This window comes from Elaeis guineensis, chromosome 5, assembly GCF_000442705.2.
Source record: "Elaeis guineensis isolate ETL-2024a chromosome 5, EG11, whole genome shotgun sequence".
Lineage (NCBI taxonomy): Eukaryota > Viridiplantae > Streptophyta > Magnoliopsida > Arecales > Arecaceae > Elaeis > Elaeis guineensis.
Window position 1 is genome coordinate 132,942,100 of NC_025997.2, and position 26,615 is coordinate 132,968,714.

General features: G+C 42.5%; 2 protein-coding genes across 8 annotated transcripts; one reads left to right on the plus strand and one right to left on the minus strand.

The window, feature by feature from the left end:
• Nucleotides 1-5,459: 5,459 nt before the first annotated feature.
• On the plus strand, nt 5,460-10,634 carry LOC105046237 (non-specific phospholipase C1). Its single transcript, XM_010924757.4, has 3 exons — nt 5,460-6,691; nt 9,393-9,569; nt 10,169-10,634. Exons 1-3 carry the CDS (start codon nt 5,566-5,568, stop codon nt 10,495-10,497), a joined length of 1,632 nt encoding a protein of 543 aa, XP_010923059.1. The 5' UTR covers nt 5,460-5,565; the 3' UTR covers nt 10,498-10,634.
• A 6,963-nt stretch (nt 10,635-17,597) lies between these two features.
• On the minus strand, nt 17,598-26,254 carry LOC105046235 (protein yippee-like). Of its 7 annotated transcripts, XM_073258724.1 has the most exons (7): nt 26,046-26,254; nt 25,822-25,970; nt 23,131-23,174; nt 18,921-18,972; nt 18,157-18,300; nt 18,019-18,074; nt 17,598-17,843 (listed from the first exon to the last, which is right to left on the minus strand). In XM_073258724.1, exons 2-7 carry the CDS (start codon nt 25,915-25,917, stop codon nt 17,744-17,746), a joined length of 492 nt encoding a protein of 163 aa, XP_073114825.1. In that variant the 5' UTR covers nt 25,918-25,970; nt 26,046-26,254; the 3' UTR covers nt 17,598-17,743. The 7 variants fall into 7 exon arrangements, with proteins under 7 accessions (XP_073114825.1, XP_073114823.1, XP_010923057.2 ...); XM_073258722.1 differs by having other exon boundaries at nt 25,822-26,254; XM_010924755.4 differs by lacking the exons at nt 25,822-25,970; nt 26,046-26,254 and adding an exon at nt 25,131-25,327 and having other exon boundaries at nt 18,157-18,265.
• Nucleotides 26,255-26,615: the final 361 nt, after the last annotated feature.

A 26,615-nucleotide genomic window follows, 5' to 3' on the forward strand; every position in this document is an offset into this window, starting at 1 on the left:
ATGGGGACTGACAACAAGATGTCCATAAATCAGGAGTGACGGAGGCCATTTTTTACAGTTGCTACTCTCGGCATTCTTTATGGAATTATGGTCCAAAGCCCTATTCATATGTTTTCCCCCAAGAAGGCAAGTTCATGTGCTGAAAGATTTTGTTATTGATGTTTTAGGATTTTGGTCTTTATGATGAAAGTGTATGACATCTAGAATTTAAAGATGGGAACAGGATGCACATAGTGACTAACAGGCACGGCTGAGGTTTTTGTTGGTTATGGTCTTCCTTTTTTGTTCTTTTTGTTCCCAACATCTTTTTTGGACGTATGTTCGGTTTCTTTTGTATATCTGAATCACTTGTGCAGTTCATGTGATCTGGGCTTGTTATGAGCATTTTTATTTGATCGCTCATTCAGAATAGTCTTCTAATCTTTTTATTGAACTTCCATCTTGTTCCTCAGTTGTAATTCTTGGAGATGACCTCATTGCAAGACTTGTTATTGCTCCAAATTAAAAAAAGGGTGGGAAAAACTTAGGAGAACTTGTTTGATGTCAACCTTTGCCAGTGTAAGCGCATCAATATTCTGGGTCGTGAAATCATCATAATTCATAAGAAACTAGGAAACAAAATATTGTACCCATTGGTCCGAGTGATTCGGGAGAAACCATCCGGCGCTCTCGGTCCGTGGAGAGGTTGGGGTGCGGTGCATACTGATTGATATACACCAAATTCCAAGTTTTTCAAAGTCATCTTACCGGTTAGAACCTGTAGAAATCTTGATGTATCAGCACAATTTTATTTTGAAAAAAAAAAAATAGAGAGATGGCTTCTGAATAAGTTCCGAGCAGCACCTTTGACGGTATAAACGGACCAAACACAGCACGGCTCTTCCGAATTCCGTGGACTTTTTTATTTTTTTCCTGTTTTGGTAGAAGTTGGTTTTCTTTTTCTAAAATGTTTGAACAACATGGTTTGTTTGTGTATTATTGTTTCTGTTTTTTTCTTGACGCGAGGTTTGTCATGATTGTGTGTTGGCTGCTTGGGAAAGCACGTGGGTTCCTCCTTTTTCTTTTTTCTTTTTTTTTTAATGATTTAGTCGAATCTTGTGGGGAACGTGCGGTCGTTTGTCATTGGGCGTAGCTGAATGTAATAAATATCCCTCAAAACGCTGGCATGACTTCTTAATGGGCTCTTTGGGCCCCAAAGAATTGGGGCCCTGCAAGTTGCTAATTATCGTGCTCCTCGGAGGTGGTCGTTTAATTAATAAATAAAATGCTAATATGGAAAAGCGTTCGTCGTTACACGTTAGGTGGGAGTGCCAGGTAGAACTCACGGTGGTGGTGGGGGCCAAATCAGACATGCAGCTATAGAGGCCCTCTTTTTCTTTTTTTTCTTGATAACTTTGGTAAAAATTTAATTAATTTTTTTTAAAATATAAAACGGATAGTCGCACCATTCTAGTACGAGAGCAGCCCAAATAGCCAAAATACAAAATATCTTTCAAGCCCTGAGAGCAAACGTCGCGTTGATGCTAGATCCAAATTTCAGTATGCTGAGCAACAAAGAAGGCAATCCAGTTCATAGTACTGTTAGCCTCTCAGTAAACATGACGAATGATCATCTTAATGGAATGACGAAGGGACCTCCAGATGTCGTGCGCAAGCAGGTGAGCTTCCAAATACTTCGCCTCATCTCTGATTTAGCCAATAATCATGGTGGAGTCATCCTCAATAAATATCCTCTCAGTCCGCAACTCCTACCTCGCGTGGATGATGTCCTTTCAAGCAGCATGAAGTTCAGCATCAGGGATGATTGAGTCAAAGAGCTGTACCTCCCTATCGTCAAAAGTTTAGAATATGGGCTCCGGATAATAAAGCCCGACCCATCTCTGCCCTCTCAAACACTACCATCGAACTTAATCTTGACAAACCCTGAGGGAGGCAGCTCCCAAAAAATAAATAGAATCGACCAAGTCGCTCCACGCACAGCAGAAGAGTCCCAAAAGCTTGGAGTGGCAAGGCTCGGGCTAGTAGGATCGAAGTGGCAGTACTCTACAGCTAAGCAGCATGCTCGCTCCAGCACATGCCACATAGGCACAATCTCGTATCAAACACCAGGCTATTTTTGGATAGCTAGATCTGATAGATGACATATGCCATCCTGCAGCCCTTGGGTGAGCTTTCGACTGTGCTCCGACGAATCATATCTAAGAATGGTGGAAGCCAAGGGCTATCATTTGCCCCCCACGGCTGGCCACCTGCCATCTTCCAAATCAAACTCGTCCTCAAACAATGAAGAAGAACATGCTCCGTCGACTCCTCCTCCAACCCGCAGATTGGGCAGATGGTCGAAACCTCTGTTCCTCTATCTCCAAGAAGAGTCCTCATCGGTAGTCGAGTCTACGCAACCTTTCAGAGAAAGAGCCTGATCCTGAGATGGACAGCCACTTTCCAAATCCAAGCCACATCGATTTTCTAATCAGGCATCGATTTACTCATGTCGATGAGGTCTCTGACAGAGATCTTAAGGTAGTAAGATCGCCCCCACACCCTCAAGTCCTGGCTCCAATAGATAGGAATCAGAATGGCAAGAAACCTGTCAGCAAGTTGCCTACCAAATAGGTGGATGACCTCCAAAGCCCTCCAGCTCCTGCCATCAATAAAGATCAAGTTATAGACCCACAGGTGCTCGTCCACCTTAGTATTGACGTATGTTGGCTAGGGAGAGAGCGGCAGGTCGGAAATCCAAGCATCTTAGTACACATCGATCGAAGTCCCATCACTAATCAACCACCTCACTTGGGCAACCACTGCAGGGCACGAGTGTAGAACTCTCTCTAGATGAATGAATAGCCGCGATTAGTCCGAATATGGGACACCTGGCTCCATGCATCATAACGAGCCCTCATCATCCTGGTCCACAAACAATCAGATTGATGAGGAATCTAACGGCATGTCTGGATATCATAGTCTCCCTCCTGACCAGTAAGGATTGGATTTCGAGGCCTCCATCCCGTATTGGTTGGCAGACCACCTCTCAGAAAAGCAAGGGAAGCCCATGGCTCCCCTAACGAGGGCTTCATAGAAAATTCTAGAACTGTTACTCCAAACTCTCGAGAAAAGAGCACAGCAAAATAGTATTCATCAGGAGATAGATCGGAATGGAGCTCAGAACCGATCTCACAAGGATAGTCCTACCCATCATGGAGAGAGCATTGGCTGACCCGCCATCGAGGCGATTTTGGATCTACTACTCCATTTGTCTATAGTCGACGTTCTAAAGTCTTTGCCCTATGATAGGGATCCCCCAGTAGGTCAGGGTCACAGTCTGCTCAGGGATCCCCAATCTATCCCAAATCACCTATTTCACTTGGTGCTGCGTCTTGGGGCTAAAAGTGATAATAGACTTCTACAAATTCATGAGCTGGCCAAAAGCTCGGCAATAGGTCTCAACAATAGTCGCAAAATATCTCACATTTCGAATTGAGGTCCGACCAATAAGCAAGCAATCATCTGCAAAAAAAAGATGCAAGAGTGGCTGACTCCTAAGGGCTGGCCAGTAGGGCTCCAGCTCCGCCCTTTAAACCACCATCCGAAGAGTGCGACAAAGAGTATCAGCATACAAAATAAAAAGATAAGGGGAGAGGGGGCACCCTTGGCAAAGATCGAACGTCGCATGGAAGAAGTCCATCAGGGCACCATTTATCATGATGGCAATGCTTGAGGTCTCCACACAATCCATGATTCAGTCGATCTATCTGTCTTGGAAGCCAAACTCAAAGAGCATCTGACGAAAGAACTGCCAGCTCATCCGATCATAGTCCTGCTTTGTCCAGCTTGATCATCATCAAGCTCCGATGAATGGGTGCACACCGCAAATCATGCATAAACTCCTGTGCGAGCAAGACATTGTCGGTAATATAACGGCCACTGACAAAAGCATCTTGCTCCAGACTGATAGATGCAAAACAACTGACTTCAGATGGCCGATCAGGACTCTCGCATACTCTTTATAGAGAGTGGTGCAAAGATTGATCGGTCTGAAGTGACTCAGGATTGACGTATCAGGTCTCTTCGAAATAAGGATAATCAACATCTTCTTCCAGTCCATCGGGATACCTCTAGACTGAAAGACCAACTGCACCGCTTCAATCACCTCATTGCCAACAATAGGCCATTATCATCGAAAAAAAAGTGAAAAAATCCATTAGGCCCCAAGCCTTATCCTCCTTGAGAGATCAGAGGGCCCCACGCACCTCTTTAGTAGATACAAGATGGGTCAAGACCTCATTCTCCTCCTTTGAGATGTGGCAAGCAGGTTGGGACCCCTAGAGGGAGGCATCATCGCCCAAGGGGATAGTCCAATACGATCTGAAGAACTGCAGAATATGCCTCTGATCTCATCGTTGCCCTCCACTACTCTACCATCACTATCCCTTAGCTGTCTGATATGGTTGGTGGACCTTCGAATCATCGTCGACTGATGAAAAAAATATGGTGTTCCGATCATCCTCCTTGATCCACTGCACCCTAGACCTTTGCCTCTGCAACGTCTCCTGCTGTCTCAATGTAGAGTGGTAGATAGAGAGTTTGTGTTGAAGTTTCCTCAGGCCTGACTCCGAAGGCCCCCCTCCTAGTTCTCTCTCCTCTGAAACTCCACAATGTCCGCCTCCACCTCCTTGATCCATCTGAAGATGTCACTAACCTCCAGTCGGTTCTACTGGATAAGCCTGCGCCGCACTAATTCAAACCTCCTGATCGTCCGGTATCTCACATCACTACGGACCTGCATCCTCCACACATTCCTGATCAGTTCTCAGGATCTTGGATAGAAGGTTCAGAACTTCTCAATTCTGAACGGAGCCTTAGTCAAACGTAGGCCGTCATTAGTAATCAAAATCAGGCAATGGTCTTAGTCGATCCTCGGAATGTGCTGAACCTGATATCCCGATAAATGCTGAAACCAAGAGACAGTGGTCAGTGCTTGATCGATCCTCTTCCAAACTCTGATAGCTCCAAACCGGTTGTTGCATCAAATGAATCTGGACTCAGTGCAATCAAGATCAATCAAGCCCAAGTTTCTGATTTTTTTTTTAAATTAAGATAATACATATTACAGAATGACAACCGCATGAATTATGCATCTATTTTTGACAAATAAAGCATGCAGCTATATAGATGAAAAATGCACTCTTCGTTGGCTGGCAAGATCTTTTGCTTGACCAAAAGGATACGGCTGGTGAAGGAACCGGCCAATTTCTCTCTCTTTTTTTTTTTTTTTTTGTTTTGACTCAGCTCTTCTCAATTTAAAAAATTTAAAAACCATCCGACTTTTATGGGGCCGGCCAGCGTTTGTTCGTCTCCATCTTGATGAGTATACCTATGCCACTGACGTAGCGCAGCTTTCTCACGCTACCTTGGTAGGTCAGGGGAACCTAATCTTTTATTTTTATTCGCGGTATATACCCCCTCCACCCCTGTGGCCTCCCTTTCCCCTTTGGGCTTTGACCGACACCCATCCTTGGCCTTCCCCTCAGGATCGGAACCCGAGCAGGCAATTATCTGATTCTCGAGATGGAAGGCTCCCGGCGGACGCGGCTCCTGGTGGCGTCCCTCTTATTGTTCTACCTTCTGGCGTCGGCTCACTGCCTGGACTCGAGCTGGGGCAAGAAGAAGAAGAGGAAGCACGAGATTAAGGGGCCCATCAAGACGGTGGTGGTTCTGGTGATGGAGAACCGCTCCTTCGACCACATGCTGGGCTGGCTCACCACCAAGTCCTCCCGCCCGGACATCGACGGCCTCACCGGCCGGGAGTCCAACCGCCTCAACGCCTCCGACCCGGACTCCCCGGAGATCTTCGTCTCGGACGACGCCGTCTTCGTGGACTCGGACCCGGGCCACTCCTTCCAGGCCATCCGCGAGCAGATCTTCGGCTCCGCCGACGCCTCCGCCGACCCCGCCCCCATGAACGGCTTCGCCCAGCAGGCCCACTCCATGGGCCTCGGCATGGCCCGCACCGTCATGGGTGGGTTCAGCCCCGATGCCGTCCCCGTCTACGCCGCCCTCGCCGACGAGTTCGCGGTGTTCGACCGCTGGTTCGCCTCGGTCCCGGCGTCCACCCAGCCCAATCGCTTCTACGTCCACTCCGCCACGTCCCACGGCGCCATGTCCAACGTCCGCAAGGACCTCATCCACGGATTCCCCCAGAAGACCATCTTCGACTCCCTGGACGAGGATGGCCTCTCCTTCGGCATCTATTACCAGAACATCCCGGCCACCCTCTTCTTCAAGAGCCTCCGCAAGCTCAAGCACCTGCTCAGCTTCCACAGCTACACTCTCTCCTTCAAGCTGCACGCCCTCCTCGGGAAGCTCCCCAACTACGTCGTCGTCGAGCAGCGCTACTTCGACATCGATCTCCTGCCGGCCAACGATGACCACCCCTCCCACGACGTCGGCAGGGGCCAGAGCTTCGTCAAGGAGGTCTACGAGACGCTGCGGGCCAGCCCGCAGTGGGACGAGACCGCCCTGATCATCACTTACGACGAGCACGGCGGGTTCTACGACCACGTCCCCACGCCCGTCTCTGGGGTGCCCAACCCGGACGGCATCATCGGCCCCGACCCCTATTACTTCAAGTTCGACAGGCTGGGGGTCCGGGTCCCTACCATTCTCATCTCTCCCTGGATTGAAAAGGGCACGGGTGAGTGAGAGACTTTTTTTTTTTTTTTTTTTTTTTTTTGCGGCTTCGTTTCTCTCTTCCTTTTATCTGCGATCATTCTTTCTAGCTCCTTCCTACCTCGACACCTGTTCCCAATGAAATAAAACCTACCGGGATAATTAAGCTAATGAAGCTCAATGACATCCGCAATCTAGTCCTGCCATTCTGTGTTTCCTTTTCATCATTTTTTTTCCTTTTCTACAGCTCCTTTTTCCCCATGAGATTATTGAGATATTTGAAGGTATAGTGAGCTTCTGTTTGATTTTATCTCTTCATAACAATTATGTGTTTTCGATTCCAGTTGCGACTAAGACAGATAGCTGTATTTTTTTTTTAATATTCATTTCCTCTTTGTAAATTCATATTTCAATAGTCTATTGATTTTAACGGTCATGGATGAGAGTGGAGATCCTATACATGATGCATTTATTTTTTATTTTTATTTTAAGGTCCGTTTTATTTGAATGGACGGGACCATCCAATCAATTCGTTAGCCATCTGGATGGATCGGTTGGGTGGAATACCCAGTGATGTTTCTATCTGTTGTTCACTGTGTAAATCATATCGGAAGCAATGGGAATCTAATTGCTTGTCCTTGCCATCCAAAACTTCCTAAACGCATACGTGTGAAGCCAACCTTTATATATACACAACCGTTCTATAGAAAGGCTGTCTCAACACCAATGACGGCTACATTAATTTCCTAGAATTCCATTATGTTAAACCTCTTGTCTTCAAAATGGGCTTTTAAGGATTTATATTTTGCATAAGATCTAGATGGACAACATCCCTCATGCGTCAAAAATTTCAATCACCACCATGCCCAACCTTCATTTCATCAATAAATCTTTTGGTCTGATATTTGGTGACCTTGATCCTTTCCCCTTCAATTTTAGACCATCATCTGTGGCCTCTTTTTGCCGCAATGAACTCACTTCAGTGTTTTGGTCAAGCTTTTTTGTTGGTGAAAAGAGACATGTTGGCCTGCGAGATTCATGTAGCAGGTCTACACATGCATCTTTCTAGTCTGTCTCATTTACACTCTTGGAACACTCTTCCTGCTTAACTGTGTAGCTAATAAGAAAAGTTTCCTGACTGCATTACCAGTTTTTCTGGATTCTTTGTGACAGGTTCCTTTTTTGCCCAAATTTGGCCTGACTGGAAGTTGGGAACTGTTTAATTAAAGATTGACATCAAGTGAAGAGTCTATTTAAATGTTCTTGACTTTGTTTATAGAACTTCATATCGATCAGATTAAACCTGGAAGAAGAGTTAATTAAGTTTCAACCTTTCATGCTTTTATCACACACTTCTAACATGTTTGTTTGCACATGTCAGTGGAAACTTATAAACCTAAAAAATAAGAAACAATATTCTGTTGTGAGGTCATGTTGAGTCTTGATACATGTAATGATTGATGAAATGCACTATTTTCTAAAATTAAGCTTCCAATCAGAAGTCCAACAATTTTACTTGATCTAACTGGTCTGCACATTACATAGCTAATTATCTTGTCTGTCATGAGAGGAGTATACATATGGGAGTGTACCTTTCATCCTGTAAATGAGAAGTTCGAATGTGAGATAGTGATTGTCCTATATGCCAACTCTTGGTCAAATTGCTCATATGTTAACAAAAGCATTTGGAAATATAACCAGCAGGGTTTTATGAGATGTTTAATTTATTCAATATCTAAAGTACATCTTTTTTGGGTCAGGTGGGGTGGGGGGAATCATTGTCAATTAGATGGTTGCTTCTATCAGAGTTACTGCTTTTCTATGATTTTGTATGTTAATAAGGCTAATGCATTTCAGTCTACTTATATGGGTGCATATAGATTTTGACTAGGTGATGTTTTGTTACAAAGAACGAACAAGACAGATATGCTTCAAGGATGAATACATAGGAAAAGAAAAGTGCATCCAAACTTTCTTTGTATGGTTGCATTAAAGAAAGTGGATTGAATAAAGAGCATCATCTGTGTTGGTGGTGATGTGATATGATGGCAAGAGTTATTGGCCAGAGAAAATATCACGTGCTTATCATCTTCTTTTCAAATTCTAACTTATGGTGTGGCACTGGAACTCACCCAAACACTTGCCCAAACACTGCTATATGCCCTTTGGATTTTCAAGTTATGAAATTCTTTTATTTATTTACTGTTGCTCTGCCTCTCTTTGTAGGTGACAAAAGGGAGACCAGATCTACTGGTTTAGTTAGACCAGATATCTTACAGCAATTCTATTGGGCTACACTCTGCTGATCTGATTTTTATTATTATTATTATTATGAAAAAAAATGGGAGACTGCTTCTGAGAACCTTCACAGCAATTCGCTAAAGCTTTACCATTAATTGGCACATGTATTTTGTCATTTCCGTTAGAATTGTCTGTCAGTCTATTTTCTGTTCAAATGAGTACTAGGTACATCCACTGAGCTTAAAGAACTCATCCCTCTGTGCTAATGCACTTCAGGGGGAGGAGCCCCAAAATATAGCCTTTCCTCACCCCAGCTGTTTTAAGTTATGAAGATGTGAATGACTGTTCCTCTTTATAGGAAAAATGTGTTCTGAGCTTTGTATAGGTCTCATAAGAAATTGTGCGGTGCATTCAGATTTATTATTTTCTGCATCTTTCATGTTGAAGCTGTTGTAGCAGTTGCAGTGACTTTTTTCCCTGTGCAGTGATTCATGAGCCTAATGGACCAACAACACATTCACATTTTGAACATTCATCGATTCCTGCAACAGTGAAGAAACTGTTCAATCTGAATTCTAATTTTCTGACGAAGAGGGATGCATGGGCTGGGACCTTTGAGAGCCATTTCTCCCTCCGAAAGACTCCTCGAACTGATTGTCCAGGTTTGTATGATATGCATTTATGTACATGCGTGCAGCATGTAGACACGCACAGGCACACTAGCATGGACAGCTTTGGAATCTTTGGCCATGCACTTTCCTTTGTTTAGAATCTCATGTTGTTCAAGCATTAATAAGGACATCTTTTATATCTCTGCTGGTTGCATTAAAACCTAGGATGATGCATGCTATTGGAGCATGGTCAGTGGCAGGGCGAATTGCATTAGTTGGATCATTTTTTGAAATCTTCAGTTGAAATATGTGAATTAAATAGTCTGAGTAGAGTAGTGAGCGCTCAAAAACATCTGCATATCTTATGGTTAGTGTTGGTGGTTGGTGTCAGCTTGTTGTTAGTTCAGCTTTCTGTTCCTGAGTTTCTGCAATGTGGAATGCGCCCTAAAATAGGTTCAGGTAATATGCCCCAGCGTCTGCATGGGTGCAAGCATAAAGAAAAGCTTTTCACCTCAGGACTGCCAATTTGGTGCAAAGAGGGATCTTGTAGTTTCAGATCCTGAGATACCAAAATAGTTCATCATTAGCCTTGCCATCTATGAACATGTTCTCAATGAATATTTAACTACTGGTGCTACTGTATGGTGCAGAGAAGCTTCCTGAGGTGAAGACGCTGAGGCCTTTTGGGCCTAGGGAAGATGCAACTCTCTCAGAGTTTCAGATGGAGCTGATACAACTCGCCTCTCAGCTGAATGGTGACCATGTCCTCAACACGTATCCAGAAATCGGCAAGGGCATGACTGTGGCTCAGGCAAACAGATATGCGGAGGATGCAGTTGCAAGGTTTCTGGAAGCAGGAAGGGCTGCACTGAGGGCTGGAGCAAATGAGTCTGCCATAGTCACCATGCGGCCTGCCCTCACTAGCAGGACTTCTGGGGGGGCTACCAATCCATCCCTTCAAAACATTTATATTCAGTAAACATATACGCAACTGTCTTAGCAGAAAAACATATACACAACTGTAGGTATTGTACATGTACATGCCACTTTAAGCCCTGAACTACATGGTGCCTTATATTTGAACTGATTATAATCCACCTTTATTTTCGGATGATCCATTGCTGGATCGGGCCCCATGGTAAGATTTGATCGGAAAGATGATCATAGGATGATGGGACAAAAGCTTGATGCTTCTGCTAATGCTGCTATCATTTTATAACTGCTGAAGCCGATAGAACTGCCTTTCTGCTGGCCACCTATTTGTATATAAAATAGGGAAAATTATCAAAAGTCCCCATCAACTTCGACCTTGTTACATCTAAATCCCATCTTATTTGAAAATTTTTAATTGCACTCTTGGTATTATAATTTGTTGCAATGTGATCCTTTCATCCATCTTCTCTGTGATATCGTTGTCATCTGCAAATGACTAAAATGCCATAATACTTTATACAGATGGCTTTAAATCTTCCTGATCAACTCTTTTCACGTGTCCTCTCCATTGAGCCCTTAATGTTTTATAGAAACTTGTGTGCAATATTTTCTGAGAGCAGTCGTCACCAGTTTGCTCTGAAATTTTTTCACAAGAAAACAAACTTGATAATGAGAAAGAGAAATATGGCAACTTCAGTAAAATAGAACAAGTAATGGAAGGAACTGAAAAGAGAACTTTCTTTCTCGATGGCCCGGATGAAAAAAATCAAGCAAAACAAGAAGATACGTGTGTACAACTTAAACCCCTGGGAACTGAGAAGAAAATCAGCAAAGAACAGATGTTGTGATATCATTCGCTTTGATATCATTTATTATGTAAAATTTAATACTATATGTTGCAGCAAGAAGAAAGAAGAAATAAAACAAGAGTACAATCAAGTACGTAGATTAGCCAAAAGACTCGTCTCCACAGGGTATGCAAGTTTTACTATAAGAAAAGAGTAAATTTTACAAAAAAAGATCTTACCTTCAACTTTTGTACACCAATCTCTCTCTCTCAACGAGAAGTTCTCCCTCACAAAAGTTCTCTCTCTAAGAGATCTCCTGAATCCCTGAAATGACCGTTGTTCGCTGTCTGACTATCTGTCTGAAGCATCTGCTCTTTGTTGGTGCCTCTCCAGGGTCTACTGCTGCTGCTGTTGAACTCCCTCTCTCGGCTGCTGCACTCAGGTCTCTGTTGAACCACACCGTCACATTCTCTGTTTTATCCACAGGGCTGTTTATAGCCCAAAAGTTAGACTGTATCGGAATCGGACTTCAGATCGGACTCCAAAAGTGTTTGAACTATTCGATCCATGCCGCAAGCCTTATCAGCCGCTTGATCACGCCCGATCAAGCTTCCAAGATCACTGCCAGCTTCCTCAGCCATTAGATCAAGACTGAAATCACCTAGACCGTTGGATCATGTTGTCGGTCCACAAAATTTCTCATGGACCACAAGAAACAGCCAAAGAAACCGCATTAGTCCATCGTGGGCTGTGCGAAATGTCTAAAAAATGGGCGCTCGATCCACGTGCCCTCCCATGGACCGTCGATCCATGCATGGTGCATGGACCATGTGAAGAGGGCAGCGCCCACATATCCGCTGGGCCGGCCCGCGCATGCCCACGCATGCCTGTGCTGGGCTCGCCCGCATGCTGGGCTGCACATCTGCTTCGCCACTGACCTGCACTGCCTATGGCCCGTACTTTCTACTTTGATCTTTTCTCATACGTATCTCTTCCGTCTGAACTCCGTTTGGACTGTTCTTAGGCTCGTTGGACTCTATTCATCATCTTGGACATCATTCTGGGCTTATTGTAGATCGAATCTCGAGATACTTTTCTAACAATCTCTACTTCGACTCGATATTCGATTTTTTTTTTAACTCTGAGAGCTTTTGGATCTTTTTGGCCCCATACCCTGGGCCAAACGCTTGCTGATCATGAATGGACAAACATGGGAGTTGAGCCAGACTGCTTGATCTCATCTTCCTCATATACTGTGCTTCTCCTGACTTGAGATGTACTCGAAATAATCTCCTACGGTAATAGGAACCTCACCTTGCGATATCACCTCTTATCCTTCCTAGTCTCGCGTCTCGTATCCGATCCACCTCCATCTGGAGCTCCATCTCGCTCTGGACTCCTAACTTTTGAAGCTCTACTTTGCACTGGATTCTCCGTCAGATAGTAATGTCCTCTCGTCTTCTTCTCCCCTTCTAGAATAGTCTTATCACCATGCATAACCTCTAGGATTCCATCACCAGCTATCCACTTATAGCCGTTTGAATCCAATCTGCTCAATGAGATAAGATTCTATCTGAAATCGGATATGTATCGGACTTCACTCAATCTCCTTACTGCACCATCATGTGTCCTCCAATTGACCATCTCTATGCTCCTGATCGCACAGCTTGATCTATTTGGTAGATGAATAGTACCCTTATTGCTCTCCAGAGAGTTAAACAGCTCTTCTCTGCAACATACATGATGAATGCATCTAGAATCTAAAATTCATTATTCGAAAGAAGTAGATACCTCATCAGATATCACTAGAATATCATCCTCTAACTCACTATAGGCTGTCGCCGCAATAGCCATTGTCCAATCTCTAAGTTAAGAGCAATCTTTGACACGATGCCCCAACTCATCACACCGGTAGCACCTGATCTTGCTGGGGTCTCTCATCTTGGACCTGTGTCGTCCTCCTCGTAATCCTCTATCGCTCCATCTGCTGCCATCTGCTCCTCCAAAAATCACTAAAACTGAGCTACCACCATCTGAGTTTGAAGTCTGGTTCTCCCACCTGAGAACCTCATTTTGAAAAATCACCTCGATGATCTTGTCCATCTTGATGGTGCTCTTCTCCACTAGAAGAGCAGTCATCAAAAATTCATATGAAGGAGGAAGCGATGCTAGCAAGACCAACGTCCTGGTCTTCTCTTCAACTTTCTCACCTACACTGAGAAGAATAGTGAGAATCTTCTGGAAGTGGCTAAGATGCTCTTGTACGCTCTGTTCCTCGTTCATCCGCAGTTGGTAGAGCTGCCTTCAGAGGAATAAAGTGTTGGTGAGGGACTTCACCATATACAACTCCTCGAGCTTTGACCACAGCACCATGGGGAAAGTCTTGCCAAGCACATGGATCACCATCTCATCTGTCAGGTACAAACGGATAGTACTCACAATTTGCATCTGTAGCCGCTCCTAGGTCTTCTCCTCCATGGTGGCCAGCTTCTTCTCGTATAAGAGAGTATCGATCAATCTGTGTTGGATGAGCACGTCCTTCACCCTCACTTACCATAAGAAAAAATTGCTCTTTTCATCGAACTAATTGATCTCTACCTTGATTGTACTTGTCTTCTCCATCTTCAATCTCGATCAACACCATCTCTACTTAGATCGTCTGATACCATTTGTCTATGGTAACTAGGCTCTGATACCAATTATTGTGATATCACTTGCTCTGATACCATTTGTTGTGCAAGATCCGGTATCATGCGTTGCAGAAGAAGGAAGAAAGAAGAAATAAAATAAGAGTACAATCAAATACATGGATCAGCCAAAAGACTCGCCTCCATGGGGCATGCAAACTTTACTATGAAAAAATAAAAAATTTTATAAGAAGAGATCTCATCCTCAACCCTCGTACACTAATTCTTATCTCTCAACAAGAAGCTCTCTCTCACAAAAGTTCTTTCTAGAAGATCCTCTGAACCCTTAAAACGATCATTGTCCGCTGCTTGACAGTTTGTCGAAAACCCTGCTTCTGCTCCTTGCCGATGCCTCTTCAAGGTCTGCTGCTACTACTGCCGAACTCCCTCTCTCGACTGCTGCACTCATGTCTCTGTCGAACCACGCAGCCACACTCTTTGTTTCGTTCACAGGACTGTTTATAGCCCCAAAACTCAGACTGTATCGGAATCAGATTTCAGATCGAACTCTAGAAGCATCTGAATCGTTTGATCCATACCACAAGCCTTCTCAACTGTTTGATCGCACCCAATCAAGCTTCCTAGATCACACCAGCTTTTCACAAGACTGTTTATAGCCCCAAAACTCAGACTGTATCGAAATCAGACTCCAGATCGGACTCCAAAAGCGTCTGAACTGTTCGATCCATGCTGCAAGCCTTCTAAGCCGCTTGATCGCACCCGATCAAGCTTCCCAGATCACCGCTAGCTTCCTCAGCCAGTAGATCAAGATCGAAATCATCCAGAATCATCGGATCGCACTACCGGTCCACAAAATTTTTCATGGATCGCGAGAAACGGCCAGAGAAACTGCATCGGTCCATCATGGACTGCATGAAATGTCTGAAAAATGGACGCTCGATCCACGCGCCCTCCCATGGACCGTCGGTCCATGCACCGCATGTGGACTGTGTAAAGAGAGCAGCACCCGCGCGTCTGCTGAGCTAGCCCATGTACACCCATGCTGGGCCCACCCATGTGCTGGGCCGTGCGCCTGCTTCGTTGTCGGCTTGCGCCGCCTGTGGGTCTCTTCGATAGCTCATGGACCGTACTTTCTGCTTCGATCTTTTGTCGCGTGTATCTCTTCCTTCTGGATTCTGTTTAGGCTGTTATTGAGTTCGTTGGACTCCGTTCATTATCCTGAATCTCATTCTGAACTTATTGTGAACGAAATCTTGGGACGTTTTTTTAACAATAGAGGTATAATTAGTACCTGTGTTGGGTACTAACCTGTAGAGTAAAAAAAGAAAAGAAGGGGAAGAAGAAGAAGAGGAGCTCCTCTTCCAACCAGAGGAGTGATATAAAAGGACGAGAGGAATACGCGAATGGGGAGTGTTTGGCGACTGATATGGCAGGGATGCGGTGGCAATGTATGATAAGTTAATTGATAGATAAGGGCAGGCGGGGATTGGAGGGAAACATCTGGGAGAGGATGCGGCAAAGATATCCATATGATAGTTATGTGAGTTTTTTTTCCCCCTTATTGATGCCCATTTAACGAAGGATCAAGTTAACAACAATGGAAGGATACGTTACAACGAGTATAATATCTAAGACCTAATTGAAAATTTTTAGACGAACATTCATCATTGCGCGTGATTGCATGTAACAGGTCAACTCTCGTGAGCTGGTTTGATCGTAATCACTTGCTGGGGAAGGGAATAAAAAGGGGAAAAGAAGGTAAAATTCTTTATGCACCGCCCGCCCGCGGTGTAGAAAATCTGATGTGAAAAGCACCACTTTGTTCTATTAGATCATATAGTCATCGTTTTTCGATACGTATTTAATGTCTGCAGTTATATTTTTTTATTTGAAATTTTGAATGATAAAAATATTTCTTAAAAGGTATGACATCCCTTCTTAAAAATTATGACATTCCTTCACAAAAATTATAACACTCATTCTCTTCTAAAATAATATGACATCCCTTCATAGAATTATGACACTCCTCCTTCACAGAATTATGACGTCCCTTCATAAAAATTATGACATCCCTTCTTCACAAAGATGTCATAATTTTTGTGAAGGAGTGCCATAATTTTTGTGAAGGAATATCATAATTTTTAAGAAAAGGTATTATAATTTTTAAGAAAGAGTGTCATAATTTTTTTCAAAAGGTAAGAGTGCCGAAAAAGAAGGGATATTTTCGTTATACAAAATTTTTAAACGAAAAAAATAATATATTACATATATGTTGGAAAGTGATGATCATGTGAATCAATCAGACAAGACGATGCTCTCCATATTGGATTTTCTATACCGTCCATAGTGCACAAAAAATTTTTCGGAAAAGAAAACACCCTCGCAACTTCATTTGGGCCCCAAATCTCTAACCAAATCAAATACGCTTATATTTCATTTCGGCACGGACGTGCTCTTGCCTCTTGGATATGTCCTAATGCCCCTGTCGTCCAATCGACAAGTGAAGGGAAAAACAAAACTTTCGCACGAGGGGAGGAGGGAGGGTGATCGGCATTGTACGGAGGAGGAGGATTGTATCTTTTGCGCGAAAGAAGAATTCACCTTCCTTCCCACGAATCCACCATTGGATCGATCACCCACCGCCCAGATACGAAAGCATTCCAGACACGATGGATGCGTGGAGGTTGGCTACTTACATATGGTGTAGCCATTAGTTATCCTTTGTCTTTGGTCACGATACTGCAGCAACTCAAAGAAGGAACGCGAAGAGTGACTCACACATTTTGATGGCCTATGAATAATAGGATATTTGACAGATTAGATCGAAATTCTCGAGAGTTCTTCGTCAAAGCATTGTTCCAAGCCTCGGAGTTCGTCCTCTCCAATACCCTTCAGGAGGCATGGAAGCTCCCACCCCCCAACTTCCTCGGGAGGATTAAATGGCAATCCTGGAGTTGTAGTTTGGAATTCCCACTCCTCTTTCGTAGCAACGGGTGAAAATAACCTCTTTGATATCATAGCTCCTTTGATTGACCTGGCAGCATCTTGGAAAGTTCTAATTTACGCTTCATCCGAGGGCTATCAATACAGATCTACGGGGGAGGAGGGGGGACGCAAGCCAGCTCAGGTTTAGCACGTCCACACCTTACTTTGGGACATACGGCGGCTCACTTATTTCCTAGTTTCCTTACCTTCTCTGAAAACGCTCATACATAGAAAGCCACAAATAGCACGCTTCTCACATTGCCAACCATACTAGGACCCTGCTATGGATCTCCATTCCCTCTAATCCTAGACAATTTCATGACATTTTGATTTGGAATTGAGTTGCTACACGCGCACACACGCAATAAGGCTTTTTAAATATAGCCCGCCTTAACAAGAAAATAAAAAAAAAAAAAAACAGAAAAGAAAAGCAAAAAAAAAGAAAAAAAAAACCGAAAACTTCCATACGAGACCTTAAGCTAGCTGACACTGCAAACTTGCAGTCATATTTTTATCCAATTTTGGCACGAAGCATTCCACCATTCTACTTTCACATAATGCCTTTTTCTGGGTGTTTTTAGTATGGGTGCCTCGACAAGCTGCGTGTCCGGTTAACGCTTAACTAAACCTCTCATATGTAGCTTAGAGAGAAGCTTGTTTAAGGTCTGAAACCTTATTCCACCTGGCCACCTTTACGATTGAAAAAACCAATTGAATCCAAATGGTTATGAGAAAGCAAGAGAACCACATTATTTTAGAATGAAATGTACTCAACTGCCAAGAATGTGTGCAAAACGCGACAATTATCATAATCCACTTCAGTAGTCAATGATGGGAACTTGTGTACAGTTAAAAGGAATTGATGCCTCGTCTAAGTTCCGAGCAGATCATGCGTCATCAGCATCACTCCCCCCACATGAGGATCATGGCTCACCCAGTAGTGACTTCCATCAGGGCCTGAGACTTTAAACCTAGTTCAAGAGAGAGCCCAAAACAGTAACTTACACATGTTAATAATGTCCAGCAAGTATTCAATCAATAAACTTATCTGCCTTCTTGCTTATTAAATTCCGAAACCCTTTTTCGGCTAGATTTTATTTTATTCAATGCAAACAATCATATAAACATAGATTGTTTAAAGAGCACCTCTCAAGGATAAATTTTCCTTCCTTGTACTTCTGGTTCTTATCATGGGCAGCGTCCTGTAACAAACCACTGGGTCATCAGTAGATGCCATTAGATTGCACGAGTGACAAGTGAAAACAATTGAAAATTGAGTCTTACATATTTCCATCCCACAATGGATCCACAACCAACACAAAAGATGTCAGATACAGTGTGCAACCCCGTCATCATCATGCGGTCCTCTTTCAGTCCAACCGTTACATTCACTCTGTTACAGATTTGAAGAAAAGATAAATGGCATTCCTGCCATGGGCTGATAAGTACATGACAGATGGTGCTACAGAAAAGAAGTTTACATCCCCTCACTGCATCGCTCAGAAGGCTCACAAGGGTATCTTCTTGCTTGGCACCAGAGTGATCCATACACTGCTAACCGGGTAATCTTTAGCAGTGTCAGATGACTCCTAATAACCAGCATAAGACACCAACATTGCTCAATTTCATCTTGTTGGTTATGCAACAGTAGAATACAAATATTCCAGAAAGATGTGCCTTTGTACTGAATTACAGAATTAACTTGATTATGAACTCCAAATATCAGCAAGCAGTGAAAAGCTACTACATGTACACATATAACCATTTTCTGTATAGTTGAGGACATGCAAAAGAGAAGGCATGTTCATTTACTGTACCAAGAATGAAAAGTTATATTTATCTATTTGTAACCATTTCATCCTGGCACATTTCTATACTCATATCTCATTTTATGCACCTGTTATCATTTGGAAGCTGCAACCTACGAGATGCAATGAGATCAAAGAGATCACCAGACTGACAAATCACTGGGTTTTAGATGGAGCACAAGATAACTTATGCTGGCAATTGAAAATGTTCATTTGAATTAAGAAGGAACTTCAACTCACCCTATATACCAGTTGAAATTCTGTGAAAGCCAGCAAATTAGGTGCTTTGAAACTGTATAAGCAAATACCAAAATTATGAGGATATGATCATAATATCATCAAATTTATGCATTTATTTGTCAGTGGCTTAGATTTCCTTAATGAGTGAAAATGGGGCAGGTCATGGAAGCAGTTTTTTATTTCAGAATTCAATAAAAGAAGGTGAAATATACCAATTCTCCCCTCTCTAAGCATTCTAAGGGTCACACATGCATAATCGTCCTCCCAATAATAATACCAAGCCCCAGTTTTAAAAATATTTACCATACTCACACCCAAGGTTTTGAAGTCTCACTAGCACAATATACTAAGCTTTGTATCATTTGGTACATCAGTACTTATAACCAAGGCTCCCCAAACCAGTATCTAAGGGTGTATTGGCTGGTGATTGGTTCGGCACAATATGAGTTTGTATCATGCTGTTCTAGGGCATAACAAAAATAGAAAAAGGAAGGAGGAGAGAGGAAGAGATGGAGAGACAGAGAGGGAGGGAAAAATAAAAAAGGGGGGAAAGCGCGGGGGGTGGTTTGTGGGGGCCCTCCAACCCTAACCCTAGGAAATCAGGGGTTGGAGACGGGGAGAGGGGGGAGAGGAAGAGATCAAGAAAGGAGAGAGAGGGATGTATTCATGCAATTTTGCATATTTAAGAGGGTATACAAGCAAATAGCAACTTTGCCAAGCATTCATGCAATTTTATATATTTAGAAGGGTATACATGCAAAAAACCCTTTATTGGATTGACCAACAAATTTTTAGATAGTCTTCTAAGAGTAAGCCCATAACCGAATCTCCTTTTAGATCATTGCCCCCACATCTCCAATAACCTAGTTTCTCCATTTTCTGTTATTTTTTCTTTTTTAAGAGTAACCATGGACCTTATATGAAAACTTATGTGGAACTTCCAACTACACCTCCTTCCAACACAACTTAGTACTGATTCTTATAGCTTAGAATCAACTTTTTCAAGCATCTAAAAAATCTAAAGCCCCACATTGTCTCACCAATGTCAAGATTTACATATTGTCACTTGACAAAGGTGTTCTTAGTATGTATCTCCTTGTATTAAGCAACTATACCATTACCAAACTGAGCATGGTTTGCTGAAGCATGCTGAACCAGTTGGTCTAGGGCACATAAAATTGGACTGGTCATGACTAGCATGGTTCAGAGCCTTGAATCGAGACAGGGTCGATTCGCCATTAAAACCCCTCCCCACCCCCCCTCCTTTTTTTTTTTTTTTTTTTTTTTTTGTGGAGGGGTTCCCGTGCGGGTTGGGGGTTGGGGCACTCATGTAAGAAGCACATATATGTATAGATAGATAGGCAGATTGACCATTACAAACCTGAGAGATGTGGCATTTTGGCCTATGTAAGAAGCATTCATTCCATGCACCAAATGCCTATTTACCAATCGTTTGCCTTACCCAACAATCATGAACATCAGTTTTCTGCCCTACCATAAAGTATTACAAAACCCAAAAGTGCAGTACAAACAGTACAACATCTCAATTAACATTAACTGGTGCCTCTTCCAAATCAAGCTTGGGTGTAAAAATGAGGACTTCGCCTTATTTCTTACTGATGCATCTATGTGATGCCAAAAAGCCAGCTAAACTGAATGTATGACCACAAAATAGCAACTTGTTTTAATAAAACCAGCATTATTTTATTAGCGTCTTTACTATACTAAGCAAACTATATGGTCTTACAAAGTCCCTTACTTCCACAGCCCCATAGAACCAGCATATACTTTATCATACAGAAAAAAAGGTAGCTCTTTGTCACTTCTTTCAACCATATGGCTCTTGATTTCTCCCTCCAAAAAAATCTCCACTCTTTTTATTTTATTTACCAACAAATTTTTAGATAGTCTTCTAAGAGTAATCCCAGTTTCTGATTTCTTTTAAGAGTAAACATGGACCTTACATGAAAACTTATGCAGAAATTCCACCTATACCTCCCTCCAACACAAGTTAGTACTAATTCTACCCTTAGGATCCACTTTTTTGAGCATCTAAAAAATCTAAAGCTCTACATTGTCTCACCAACATCAAGAATTACACATTGTCACTTTACAAAGGTGGTGTCTTCAGTATAAAGGTGGAACTTTACTCTGCCCCATTGGATTCCAGATCCAATGCCAATGGGGTGGGTTTTATCCGACCCACAATGGGTCTAGGATAGGTATGGACAATGCTAAAACATTCCATGAACTTAAGCCGAACATATATCTCTTCACAAATCCCCTCCTCGAGGAAAAAAAATGTTTTGTATAAAAAAAAAGATTTTTGTAGCTTCACCCAAACCAATCTGTCCCACTCACCCTATCTACCTCTACCTGCTCTGTCTCTCGCTCCAAGACAAGTAACAGCCTATTTGACCTATATTCAAGCTGTTATCATCTCTATTTCAGTGCGTACCTTCTAGTACCAAGCATATCATACAAATACGGAACCAAGCATGTTTCATTGAATCACGCCGAATTGGCCAATTTGGGATGTATCGAATTGAATCGGTTGGGGGACCAACCCCAAATTGAGATGGAGCCGTTTCGCTATTAAAACCCTGCTCTTGGTCCGCCGGCTTGCATTCCCCTATTAAAACACCCCTTCTTGCTGCATGCATTCTCTCTCTCTCTCTCTCTTGCTCGCTCGAGGTAGAGTGAGAGTCCCTCCCTCTCCGTCAACCCTCCCCCTTCTTCCCTCTCCCCACCTTGACGATGATGACGAGGGCTTTCGAGCCCTCTTCTCCCTCCTCCGCTCTCCTTCCCTTCCTCCTGCTTTTTCTCTTTATTTTCCTCTCTATCCTCCCTATTTCCCTCCCTCTCCAACTCATGTTTCAGTATGCCCCAAAACGGCACAAACTTGTAATGTGCCAAACCGATCACCCACTAGTGTGCCCTTTTGTACAGGTTTGGTGAACTATGGAACCAAGACTCAGCAAGGGTCATACCGAGTCTTTGTATATCGAACCGAGCTCTATATTGGATGTACCGATACAGTACTAGCATGGTACTAGTATGAGATTCGATATCGAGATGACAAACCTTAATCTATACTATATTAAAAGGAGCATTAACGGTCCTTAGGCCTATCAAGTTTGTCCACAAATAGAATGTTATTTGATTCAAAAAGAAAACTTTATTATAATAAATCATCAACATGGATTGTTTTGGAAAGAAAAATACACACCAGGCTTTGTCATACTGGTTGGCACGATACCATATAGGACGTATCGTATAGTACCAATATTGAACTGACACATAGTATCGTACCATTTCGACATTCGATTTGCCTCACCGTTATATCGAATTGCATACCGACACTTTTAATAGGATGGTACCTGCACAGGATATGATATCGAGACGATGAACGTTGATAGCCACATAACTAATCTCAATTTTTTTGTGATCTAATGTCCAATAAAATCTTTCAAGCACCTCAAATTCCTTTCATCTCTATTCCAATATAATAAATTTTCCCCCTCTATCTCCCCCTCTAGCTATTCATATCTACCTCCAATATCTAACTCTCATATAAAATTTTATTTTCACTTATTTAAAATTATTTATTACTTTTTATTTGGTATTTTGCCCTTTGTAAAAATCATGATATTTATTGTCTTATCCATTTTTTGTTTTTAGTAAACGTGCATCGCACATACTTATATGCTAGTATGAAAAAAAATATCTAGATGAACTTATTGGTTAACATAATATATAAAATGTGACCTTTTCCTACAAAAGAATATACATATTCTTTTGTCTCCTAAAGTCATATACTCTTTGTATAGTTTTTGTCGAAGGAGAAAAGGGTGATGCTAAAATCTCCCTTCAAGAAACCATGGATCTAAGCACTTTCTCTTTACCCATTTAAATATTACTTGCTTCTCTTCTTTACAAAATAATGATCATAATGTGAAAAGTGCTCTATATTTAGTAGAAATTTGAATTCATCATCATTATAGAGCAACTACATAAAGACATAAATAGTTTTGATGATAACATATTTAACTCTACTAATACATAATGAAAAAAGGTAAAAAGATAATAATCAGATATGGATGGAAATCTGGTTATGTAAAAGCATTTTCATCCAATTGAGAGCAGTGCTAAATCTTAGAGTAAAATCTCAAGTGCCGTATTATTAAGCAAAGATAACCATACTACTTACACCTTATGGAAGAGATAAGCCTTCCCATGCCTGCAATGGAAGGACTGGACGGAAAATAAAAAAAAGTTGGTCAGTAGAGTTGCACCATCCACGTTCCGTATGCATGAATTGTAACTTATACAGACAACTTTATGTTTACAAAATTTCATAGCAAATAAGATGAGCAGTGCATCCATTAAGAAAAATTCAGAAAAAAATCATAAGAAAGCCCCTTGAATTTCATATTGCTCTCATTTTTTTTTTTTTAATCAACATGCCCATGTTTCCATGCATCTAAAATTTCGTAATGGAAGGCAGGAATCAAGATAGCAGCGTTAGATCAAAGAGGATGCCAACAGGACATTTAGACATTTAGATGCAATTAAGTCAAAAGGCTGCTGTATGAGATGTATTATAGGACCCAGATCTATCAAGCCAACACCCTTCTCCTTAGATACAGTGAACTTCATTTTGTGGAGAAAGGCAGCAGTGACTATTCAAGCAAAGTGGGAGTGAAGCAAGACTTAGAGATGTTAATATCTTCCTAGCTTTACAGGCAAATACTCTCTTGTGGCTCTTGGCCAAGTATTAATTGTAATCCTATAGGATGGCACCGAAAAATAGAAAATTCAGGAAACCACTCAATGGAATCAATGAGTGTTTCATTCCAATTGTGATGACTGATGTGTGTGCTAGCTACATGATAGTGCTGCCCCAAAATCGTGGGTACATGATGCTACTCTTTTAAGATCTGACAACTCAAATTCTCTCCTGCATGGTGAACCCCACCTAAAACAATGGAGTAACGTCGTTATTGACAAAGCTCTATACTATTCAAGGCAGATGCTCAGTGTTCTGCATGCAGTCATAGAAAATGGGATGACCTTCTATGAAAGAACATTATGCAAAACGGTTCCAAAATATCACAGCCTAAGAGACAACTAGCATTCATCATTTGTCCACATAAGCTGATTAATTGAAATCAATAAGTAAAATAAAGGGGCTTTGTGGGCAAAGTAAAATGAAAGAGTTAAATGTAGAAGGTAGGAAAGTGGTCAAGGGACTGGCAAGGAATGCATGCTTTCACACAGCATGCCCAATCCTGCCACAATGCATCGCCATGCTGCCTCGCATCTCTTGCATATGTGGTAGGTGAAGGAAATATGAATACAGCAAAGAGGTTGAGTCGAAGAGCTTGCAAGGATTTCTATGAAGGCATCGTCACATTTGTCCCAAATTTGCATTCAACAAGACCTTCCACAAATTCTTCTTGCTCTTCTTCCTTGAAAAGAGAAAAACTCCCTAATTTTCTCTCTTGAATGCAGGTAGTTTAGCATTTGGGTTGCATTTGATAGCTGGCAATTTATCCAGATTGTTGGCAATTTAACGCAGTAACCTGGATTACTGCGTTTTGTATGCTTTTTAGGTGGCAATCCAAATTGCCTTATAGGAGACTATCTGAATTGCTTTGGAGAGGAGTGGCAATCCAGATTATAATTTCTTTAGTAATGTTATAATAAAAATGATAAAATTATCCCTCAAAAAAATTACACAAAACCCATTGCCCAATCTCCCCCCCTCCCCCTTACCCCCCTTCACGTGCGCCCCCGACCTGTGGCTCCTTCATCTCCTTTTGCCTGTCCGCGCCTCCTCCGCCTTTAACCCCCATCCTCTCGGCTCCTCCACGCCCATCCCCACCACCCCACAGCTCTACATGCGCCCGCTCCTTCCCCACCCCCTAGTGTCCATGGTTACCCACAACCCTTGACCCGCCACTTCTCCACGCCACCATCACACTCACATAACTCCCGTTGCTTTTCATCAGAAAAAATGAAGAGCACCAACGCAAAATTATTGAGGGTATTTTAAAATTTTGATTTTTCATTACTGGTAATCTGAATGTCATACCAAACATGTCAATTAAGATTTTCAATAATTTTACTGCAACATTATCTGTATGTACTAATGTTGATTACTGATAATTTAATGGTGGCAATCTATCTGAAGGCAAACCACATTACCTTCCAAGATTGCCTGGCAATGCACCAAATGCAACCTTATCATCCAAGAAGATTACCGGCTAAGTCGCACAAAACGGAAAAAGCACGGGGCAAGAAACTTGCCAAGACTGAGAACTAACTGCTGCTTTTCTAAAATCTTTCAGCTGCCCAGTGTTTTTCTGGAATGCGGCCTTGGAAATTTTACTCGAGATGGTAGAAGTCAGCAGGAGAATGATTCAACTGGTCGTCCGAAATATCCTCCCGTCATCTCCCAAGGAATCAAATATCAGCAGCACGAAATGAATGAATTTTTGGATGAAAAAGAGAGGATGATTTAACAAACGAAGCGTTGAAGAAGAATTTAGACAGTCGAACAGATTCTTAGCCGTCCATGTACGAAAAAGATCACCATCAGCGTCGGCACTTCTTGAAGGAAAATGGGGAAGGGGGCAAAAAAAATCTTCCGTCCATGGAAAGGCACAAGATTTATCAAGGAATTTTTCGATGAATGGAAAGCCGCCGGGAGGCGAAAAAAAGAAAAGAAAAACAGTGGCGCTGTTTCGTTCGTGAGGAGGAAATTAAAGATCAGGAACACCAAAAAAAAAAAAAGGGCCCTCACCTCCTAATTAATTGCAAGAAGAAGAAACAAGGAAGATGGAGGAGGGGAAGAGAAAGATAGAGAGAAGACGGTGACGATGTGCTCCTATCCTACCTTGGACATGATGTCAGTGTACAGGGCGAGATGGGTCTGGCAGTGCTTGCAACTGTAGATCTTCCCCTCCAGATGTATCAGGAACAGCCGCCCCATCCCTCCTCTCCGTCTTTCTTCTTCTTCTTCTTCTTCTTCTTTTGTTTTTGCCCCTTATAGATAATAATTATTGATTTCTCTCTCTTTCAGAAAAAAAGAAAGAAAGAAGGATGGCGCCGTTCCCCCACCTACACCCTTTTCTCCTCGCCCTTCCCTTTCCGCCCGGCGACGGGAGCACCAGATACACCGATATCTGCGATGATTAGGAAAGGGAAGAGTAGAAAAAAATTGAAATTGAAGAGGGTACCTGAGAAGGATCAGGGTAATGATAGACCTGAACCAACCACGGAGGAATGGGACAAGACACGGCAAAGAAGAGAACGAGATGAGGAAAGGTTGGCAGACAGCTGCTGCTTATATATTATAATATCCCTTTTTTATGATTTTATTTTATTTTATTTATCTTATTTCGTTTAATTAATTTTGATGCATCCATCTATATATATATATATACATGGACCACCTGCAGCAGCAGCAGGAGGAAGGAGTTAGGTGGTATTTTGCTGAGCGGCTGAGATGATGAGTCGAGGCATCGTCTGCAAACAATCAGAAGGCCTTTAGGTCGCCGCGTTTTAGCTTGGCGGACCGCCTAAAAATATCTCAAGGCTGGCGTGAGCTAATGTGCTGGGCCGATAAGCTCGAGGGAGGGCAGCGGGGAGTAACCGGTCACAGCGTGATCGCTGGCGTGCTGGTGTCCT